Here is a 9,311-nt window from a genome sequence, read left to right on the forward strand (position 1 = left end):
CCAACTCATAGTGACCCTTCGTCAGATTTTCAAGTCTGTAAGTTTGCTATGGGATCAGCTTGTTCATCATTCTCCCTTGAAGTGTCCGGTAGATTCAAACTGTCCACCTTTTGCTTAGCAACCACTAGGAGTCCTGTGTTGTATATAAGGCACAGAGAATTAACAAAAACACACATGTAACTCTGTTATTTGTCAGAATTCCATGTCACTGTACTCTCAGTTATCCACTCAGGTCCTTCTAAGGCTTCAGGGACCTGATCCTTTGCCACTGATGGCCTTTTTCAGAGCAGCTTTGACATCTTTATTTCTAAGAGTGTAGATGAGAGGATTGAGCAAGGGGGTGATAAAGGTGTAGATGAGGGCAAATTGGCGATCTTCATCCACTGAGGAACTGGACTGGGGACGCAGGTAGACCAGGGCACAGCAGCCATACTGCAGCAAGACGACGGTGAGGTGCGAGGAGCAGGTGGAGAAGGCGCGTTTGCGACCCTCTGCAGAGCGGATGCGCAGGATGGCCAGCGTGATGAACGAGTAGGACACAGAGATGAGGACGAAGGGCACGGTCAGCACCAGGATGCTCACCACGTAGAGGACGGCCTGGTGCACGTGGATGTCCGCACAGGCCAGGCGCAGGACTGGAGGGACGTCACACAGGAAGTGGTTGATCTCCCTGCGGCGCCCACAGAAGGGCAGCGTGAAGATGAGGGCGGTGAGCTGCAAGGAGAGGAAGAGGGCCAGGCCCAGGGCCCCAGTCACCATCTGGACGCACAGCTTCTGGGTCATGATGAGGGTGTAGTGCAGGGGGTGGCAGATGGCCACGTAGCGGTCATAAGCCATGATTGCCAGGAGGAAACAGTCAGCACCACCAAGAGTGAGGAAAAAGAACATTTGAGCGGCGCAGCCAGCCAAGGGGATGGGCTTCTGGGCCCCAAAAATGTTGGAGAGCATCAAAGGCACCACGTCGGTGGTGTAGCAGATCTCTACAAAGGACAGGTTGGACAGGAAGAAGTACATGGGGGTGTGGAGAGAGCTCAGCGTGCACACCACCCAGATGATGGCCGTGTTTCCACAAAGGATCATCAAGTAGAGAAGGAGGAACAGAAGGAAGAGGAGGGCTTGGATTTCTGGCACCGTGGAGAACACGCGGAATACAAACTCCGTGGGGCCGGACTGGTTGAAGACAGGATCCCAGGCAATCATGGCTCCTGCAAAAGAATAAATAGAACTATTTGCTGAGATGCTCAGTTGCCTAAATGAAAGGAAGGATTACAAGTTTTGTTCCTTATGTGGGAATTGTGTAGTTGTTATCAAGATTTTTGGATCTTAATAAAGGCTATGGCATCATTTTTCTTAGACGTCTCTTGTGTGACATCTTCTGAAAAACAGAAACAAGCAAACAAAAGATATGTCCTTTAAGGTCAACACTTACAATATAAATCCACACTGGCTAGTTCTTTACTTCTGTTCATTATTTATGGTGGTAAAATTGAAGGTAAATGCGTTTGTACAGATTAAAAATTCGAGTAAATAATCCACATTGATCTGCGTGCTTTGGTTGCATTGATCAAGCAAACTCTCATTCCAATCATATTCTCGCATTGACTGCTTATTCGTTTTTCTCCACTTGCCTATTTCCTTTACTCTTTCATCTCTTTATATTTCAGTATTTAAGTTCGAGCTCTCATACAGACTGACATGAAATAGCAAGTGAGAGTGTAGATACCCTAAACTTAATGTGGAAGAAATTAAAATTTCTCTCTAAGAAAACACAAAACTTAAATACAAAACAAATAAAAAAGCCCCAACAAAGTCATTGCTACTACTCTGAACCAGCGCCTAGCTGGCCCGCCAGCGGGTTTCCGTGGCTGTAAATCATATGGGAGGAGATTGTTTTTTCTTTCTCCTGAGGAACTGCTGTTGGATTTGAACCACCAGAGAGGTGTGTTTTGGATTTGCTTTTAGTGTAACTTCATCTAGACTATGTAACTGCAGCACCTTGTAGAGAGAGGAAAGGGTTAAAACCTGAACACACACACACACACACACACACACACTTTCCCCCTCTAAGAGGTGTTGCTGAAGTTGTTGTTGTTGAGTCCTGTCAAGTTGGAACCAATCCATAGTTGACCCTGCAGTGGGTATTCAGGAGCAGTTAGTTGCAAGGGAGGACATTGCCCATCCTTCTCCCCTGGTTGCTAAAATCAGGGTTAAAATTCTGCATTGCTTTTGTTGTGTATTTTTGAGTCAGAAACAATTCATAGCTGAGACCCCCCCAGAAATGTTTATCCATCTACAAAAACAGACTTCTGGCAAGTTTGTCTCTATAATGCTACAAATATATGTTTGAGAAAAAAAATCTAGAATATGATGAATTACTACCTAAAATATTTTAAGGAAAACAGATTTTGACCGAGTCAAATGTTTAGTCAAGATATTATCTCTGTATAAGGATCAAAAAGAACTAAAAAACTGTTTTATAAGACTCTGCAATGATAGTATCCAGATCATATTCTGAAGACAGTGGCTAAAAATTGTCTATTAGGAAAACAATTGATACATAATTAAATATTTGGAATTTTGGAGTTAAAAAAATAGTGAATTGAGGTAAAACACCATTGTCTTGTGGGGAGGGATATAAGCTAACGAGGGCAGCGGGCATGAGTGGACAAATTGGGAGGGTGGAAGGAACAGGCAAGATGCAATGGCAACTTGATGCGATGGAGTGATAAAAGGCATCGGTAAGTAATAAATAAGAATATAAAGCACAATGTGTATGAATTTAAAATGCAATGCACATGAATAAATAATTTAAATATAATTCTTGAGATGTATTATGTAAAATCACTTTAAATCATAACTGGAGTATTAATCTCAAAAGATATTAAAAAAACAAACAATGGCTTAAAAAATGTGAGAAACATAAAGCAAAACAAAACAAAACACAGAACACAAAAAACCTACTAATAGCTTCTAAGGGTAAAATGAATGGCTGTATAAATGATGTTGTTTTTATGTGGATAATTAGAGACAATATTTTTTATATTATTTGGCACTTAATCACTTGTGCAAAGAGAGTACTTTTTAAATGACTAAAAAAGAGAAGAAAATAATGGTTTAAAAGAGAAGAAAGAAAGCAAAATTAGATAAAATGCACAGAATGAAAATATTTTAACAAAATGTTCTCAGACACCAGATGAAGCATATTATTTAGGGCATACATGTGAGTTGGCATATGTTTTATAAACTATAAATATGTGGAACGTGATTCAAGCATGAGAGATGCATTTAAGAAGTAAAACATCTGGCAGCATAGATTATCATCCCTTCACTTCAGTACTTTTCCTGAAAGTTCTAAAATCTTAAATTATGCTCTATAGGGACTTGGGCTGCTAATTCAAAGGCCACACCTTTCTGGTGATTCACTTCTCCCCATTGGAGAAAGATGGGAAATCTCCTCTTTTGTGAGTTACATACAGCCTTGAAAACCCACTGGAGGGTCTGCTGTGAGTCAGTTCCCACTAGATGGCAAGGAAAGGAAGAGAAATATTCCTAAAAGAAAAAGACAGCGCATAGTTTCTGTGGAAACCTCAAGGCAGTCAAATGAGTAGGTGTTAGGCTTAAGAAACAAACTCTTTTAAGTTCAGTAGTCAAACAAAAGTCAACCAATATCCTATATGTAGATCGTCTATAAAACATACTGCCTGGTATCCATAGTAAACTGAACAGGAGGCTGGTAAACAATGCGATTCTGAATTTTGTTTGGAAGAAAAATTAAGGAGTATAAAAAGATGTTTAAAAAGTAACGAATGTGATGTTTGCACTAAAAATTATAGTATACTTTAAATTATAACATGCCATAATATCAAAGCTATATATCAAGTTTAAAAATATGGGCAGGATTAAAGAGATAGTTGAGTAATAGAGTGGAACTAAACCATGGTTTTGTAAGTTGCTTTGTGGGAGAAAGATCTTCTGTGTCATTTACTGTCTCTGAAAACCTACTTTAGGCTCGGCTGTAAGTTGATTTCAATTCGATGGCACATAACAACAGCAAAAACTAATATATGACAGAATCATAGGAACAGAGAGTGGCTAAGAAAACACTCTTAAGTCCTTAGACCGTTTGGACCTGAAGTAAGCTGTCTTAAAATACCAACTACACAGGACTTCTATGATAGTCAAAAGAAAGAAAAGGAACTTTATATAGTGTCCAGTCTCTGTAAAGAGTCACTAAATATTACTTCAAGTTACCACAGTTGTATTGAGATCAAGAGGTAATATTCAACTTTGTTAATTTCTTACTCTACATGGTAAGACTTAATTTTATGGGAAAATTATATTTTTAAAAGGTAAACTAAAGGAATTCTAAGACTATATCATTAACTCAACAGTTCAAATCATTGCCTTCATGTCAGAATAGACTCATAGTTGACTTTTGTAGTGGGTTTTCAGGAGCTGTAAATCCCATGAGAGAAGATTCCCTATCTTTCTCCGGTGGACAAACGACTATATAGAAACTGACATACATACTTTCAATCCTTCTATCTGTATTTGAATCCTATTTCTGTCATATATGGGCTCTCTGGCTCTAATCCCTGTTTCTTTAGCTTGTATTTGTTGGAGTTATTGTAAATATCAGCACTTTCCTTATGATAGAAGCTCATTCTTTCTCTCTCTAATCCATTTCATTTTTAATTTTATCTTTTATATCATCATGGCTTGCTTAAACAGTACACTCCTGCCTTTTGGATTTAATTTTCAATTTAGGACTGAAACTCGGTAGGAAGTAACCCTGACTCTAATCCTTCTCGATATTCTATATAACTTACTTTCGCCTTTGAGTTGTGGTGCTGGAGAAGAGTCTTGAGCATATCATGCATGGCCAACAGAACAAACAGATCTGTCCAGGAGAAGGTGAAACGAGGCTGTTCCTTTGAGGAGAGGATTTTGACACGCCGTCTCACATACTTTGGGCATGTTGCCAGGAGGGACCAGTCCTTAAAGAAAGACATCATGCTTGGAAGTATGGAGGGTCAGCCCAAGAAAGGAAGGCCCTGGATGAGATGGATTGACTCAATGGATTGACTTATGGGGTAGGGAGGCATGTCGGAGTCAGCGAGACTAGCTTAGGATAGAGCAGGGTTCAGAGCTATTGTACATAGGGTCGCGATGAGTAGTTGTCACCTCGACAGCACATAACAACAAGTGTAGATTTATATACACCGCTTATTTGCTGCTGTTGATGAGTCAAATATCACTCATAACAACCATATGAATGACAGATCTGATCTCTAAACTCTCCTGTGCCATCCTCTTTACCTCTGATACATTTGAGCCCATTGCTGCAGTTACTGTGTCATTCCATCTCATTGAGGGTCTTCCTCTCTTTTGCTCACCCTCCACCTCCACCTTTTGAGCACACTACTAGGGAAGGTTGTACTTCTCATTGCAAGACTCGTAAATATGGCTTGGGTTAAGATCAGCCTCCCTCTCTCTGCTTCTTACTTCTCTCCTCTCCTCTATTGACCTATAATAATGTAAATTACATACTTACCTCAAAGACCATATAATAAACAGACTGGATTCAATCAACTGGTCATAGTTTGTCAATTCCTGCTCTGAAGTATTATATACTAACTATATTAAGTTACTTTTAGAAAAAGGAATATACACTTATATAGCTTAAAAATTTTTTTAAAAATAGAAGACATCCTCTTACCTCTTTTCAATCACTTCATTCCACCAGCTGTCAAAGCCATTTCCTACAGGCTAGTTTGGTTTTTATGTTGATTGTTTTTTTAGGTGTTTTTTTTTTTTTCAGAGATACTGTGTCTTTCTACTATACATCATTAAAGGAACTCTCTGTAGTGCTTTCAAACCTGTAGATTTGTTTTTAAAGGATGAAATAAATGTACATGGGCTTCCATGCTTTTTGCATCTTCTAGAAATGACAAATGATCCGTAGACAAATCCCTCATAACGTGCTGACGAGGATGAGAAGAGATCTAAACTTTCAGATGTCATTTCATACAGCCATATTTGGGACAGGACAGGAGAAAGAGGGGTACTCAGAATGTAGGGAAACTATGGAATTATCTGAAGCAAGACTCTGAATGTGAACACCTGGTTCTCCATTGTATCAGAAACTATGCCTTGCAATCTTTACATAAAGTCCATTCTTGCTCAATTTAACTAGATAATTTATTGCCTTATGTAATGTCTCTCTTAAAATAATGAGTCCCTAAAGAGGAAGAATTTCCCCATTGACTCTTCAACTAAGTCTGATGGAAATATTTGGGGGAAATGTCCTGGATTCATCAAATATGAAAAAAAATAAAGGAGAAATGTTTCATGTGATGATCCCAGCCTGCTCTTTGGGGACCACAAGGTGATGACCTCATTTATACCTATACCAACAGAGACCTATGTATGGCGTTTTGAAAAAAAAAAAAAGAACCCTAATGAATGAAAACCCAAAATCTCTGTAAATGTTCATTAAAACGAATAAAATTTGATAATAATTAAAAAAAACATTAAGAAACCCTATAACTAATGGGAAATGCTCATGCTAGCTCAGAGCTCATGGAAAGGGAAGAGTGCCTTAAAAGTACATTAAGTTGGGTAGTTGGAGATATGAACGCGCTCCCAGCTTTCTCCCCAAATTTTCACTTCTAATTTAAGCTAGTTGCCATTCTGAAACTTATCCTATCCCTGTTTCTTACAATAATTTTCATTTCATCGCTAATCCAGTTAATTTTTTATCACTGTAGATTTTAATGACTTTCTTCCTCTTACTACTTCTCTCTTACTGTAACAGAATTGCTATTTTTTAATTCTTCATCTAAGACTTTAACTCACTGCAAGAAATTATTCATCTAAATCCAGAAATCAAGATGTCAGAGGCTTTGTTTCCTTTTATGCGGAGAGTTGTTGTTAGATGCCATTGAGTTGAGTATGACACATAGAGACCCTCTGAACAATAGATCTGAGCCCGGTCCTATCCGGTGCAACCGTATAATTTCTTCCATACTTGAGCCCATTGTGGCAGTTCCTGGGTCAGTCTGCCTGGTTGAGGGCCTTCCCCTCCTTTGCTAGCTCTCCATCTTTCTGAGCATGAGGTCCTCCAAGGAATAGCCATCTTCCCTGATGACATGCCCACAGTATGTGAGACAACACTGTAACATCTTTGCCTCCAAGGAACACCCTGACTTCACCTTCTTCTTCAAGACATATCAGTTTATTCTTTTGGCAGTCCATGGGATGTCCAGTACTCTTCTCCAACACCACAACTCAAAGATTATCAATTCTTCTCTGTCATCCTTATTAATTGTCCAGCTCTCAGCAGCATGGCAAGTGATTGAAAATCCTATGGCCTGAATCAGATATACCATAGACCTCAGATGGGCATCATTACTCCTCAATAATTTAGAAAGGTCTCTGACTGCACACTTCCACAGAGCAATACATCTCCTGATTTCCTGACTGCTGGTACAAGTGTATTGATTGTGGGTCCATGTAAGATGAAATTGTTGACAGTTTCAGTCTTTTCTCCATCTATCATGATATTCCCAGTTGGTCTAGTGGTGACAATTTTTGTTTTCTTGAAGTTAAGATGCAATCCCTATGGAAAGCTGCAGTATTTGATTTTCTGCAGCAAGTGCTTCAAGTATTTTGGGTATATGTTAAGTGCTGTTAAGTAGCTTGCAACTCATAGCAATCCCTATATACAATAGGTCTGAATGCCACTCTATCTTGTGCAAATCCCATTGTGTCGGAGACACTTTATCCTTATTACCTCAATTACTGTGTCAATCCATTTTATCTGGGGTCCTCTCCTCCAGTGCTATCCCTCCACCTTTCCAACCAAAGTATCCTTCTCCAAGAACTAGTCCTTCCTGGCTATATGTCCAGAGTATGTGAGAAGTTCAGTGTCTCCTAAACAGTTACTATCCTTTTACCCTCTCCCCACCTATCCAACTTTGGTAACTGCTAATAATCTCATCTTCATCTGCATTTTCATGTTCTAGACATTCTGTATATGAAGAATCATATAATATTTGTGATTTTGTGGCGGACTTACTTTGCTCAGCACCATATGTTCAAGATTCTTTCATGTTTTGGCTTGTATCAGAACTGTAGTCTTTATGACAATGTAATATTCCACTGTATGTTTGCTGTATATTTTGATTCTCTACTTTTTTGCTCATGGAGATTTCATTTGTTTCTATCCATTTTCTATTGTGTGTCTGTGCTACAGTCTATCTTTGTTCCTGTTTCCTATTCTTTAGGTTTATATCTGGGAGTGGAATCGCTGGATAATATAGTTCTTTTAAATTTAACTGTTTGAGGATCCAGCAGACTGTGTTCCACAGCAGCTAAAATATCTTTCAATCTCATAAGCAATTGATGAGAATATTTTGAGATGTTTTGTGATGTTTTCTGAATGTTTTGAGAATAAGCAAAAAAAAAAAGAATGACATTTTTATTTCTCCACATGCTATTCAATACTTGCTCTTTTTTAAAAAAAAAATTAAGACCATCTTAGTGTGCAAGATAGTTGGTTTCTGGTTTTTCGGGATTGGTAAGAAATTACACCTTCAATCCAAGGTATGCAATTCGAATCCACATCCACAAGCTACTCTGCAGGAGAAAGATGGCAGTCTTCTTCTGTGCAAGTTCCCACCCCAGAAAACCTAACGGAGGGTCAGCTATGGGTCCAACTTAATGACACACAACAACAAGGGGCAAAGGAGAAGGAGCGAGAAAGGATCAGAGAAAGAGAGGAAGACTTTCATCAGGATGAAGTGAGTGATACAGTTTTTGTAGCAATGGGCTCAAGCAAATCTGAGACCTTGAAGATGGGAAAAGATAGTGCAAAATTCAGGTAGATTGTCAGGGTTATAGCCTTTATCCATACTTGTTCAATGTGTATGTTGCACAAATAATTTGTGAAGCTGGACTATGTGAAGGAAAATGGTTTCAAGATTGGAGGAAGATTCCTTAATAATTTGCCTTATGCAGATGACTCAACTTTGCTTACTGAAAGTAAAGAAGAATTTAAATAAGTGCTGCAGAATATCAAAGAATATAGCTTTAAATATGGATTACACCTTATTATCGAAAAAAGCAATATCTTCACCACTGGATCACTAGGCAACATCATCACAGATGAAAAATAACCTGAAATTGTCAATGATCTCATCTTACTTGGATTCACAATTAACACCCATATTAACATTAGTCAAGATATCAAAAGATGTTTTCTTTTTGGCAAATCTGCTGCCAATGGCCTCTCCAAAGTGTTAAAGAGC

The 9,311-nt window shown here is 38.8% G+C and overlaps 2 protein-coding genes across 2 annotated transcripts in view; both read right to left on the reverse strand.

Annotated features, from left to right (window-relative positions):
- Nucleotides 1-246: 246 nt before the first annotated feature.
- On the reverse strand, nucleotides 247-1,200 carry LOC102867811 (olfactory receptor 10Q1-like). The gene has a single exon (XM_006900460.1). It carries the CDS (start codon nucleotides 1,198-1,200, stop codon nucleotides 247-249), a length of 954 nt encoding a protein of 317 aa, XP_006900522.1.
- A 107-nt stretch (nucleotides 1,201-1,307) lies between these two features.
- The window catches only part of LOC102868218 (olfactory receptor 10Q1-like), a 21,400-nt gene continuing 13,396 nt past the window's right edge, over nucleotides 1,308-9,311 (reverse strand). Inside the window, exon 2 of the mRNA XM_006900461.1 lies at nucleotides 1,308-1,375. Within this exon, the coding sequence (XP_006900523.1) occupies nucleotides 1,308-1,375 (68 nt within the window). The remainder of the gene's footprint in view (nucleotides 1,376-9,311) is intronic.

Source organism: Elephantulus edwardii, unplaced genomic scaffold (genome assembly GCF_000299155.1).
Source record: "Elephantulus edwardii isolate Elephantulus edwardi_28Jun2011 unplaced genomic scaffold, EleEdw1.0 scaffold00284, whole genome shotgun sequence".
Taxonomy (NCBI): Eukaryota; Metazoa; Chordata; class Mammalia; order Macroscelidea; family Macroscelididae; genus Elephantulus; species Elephantulus edwardii.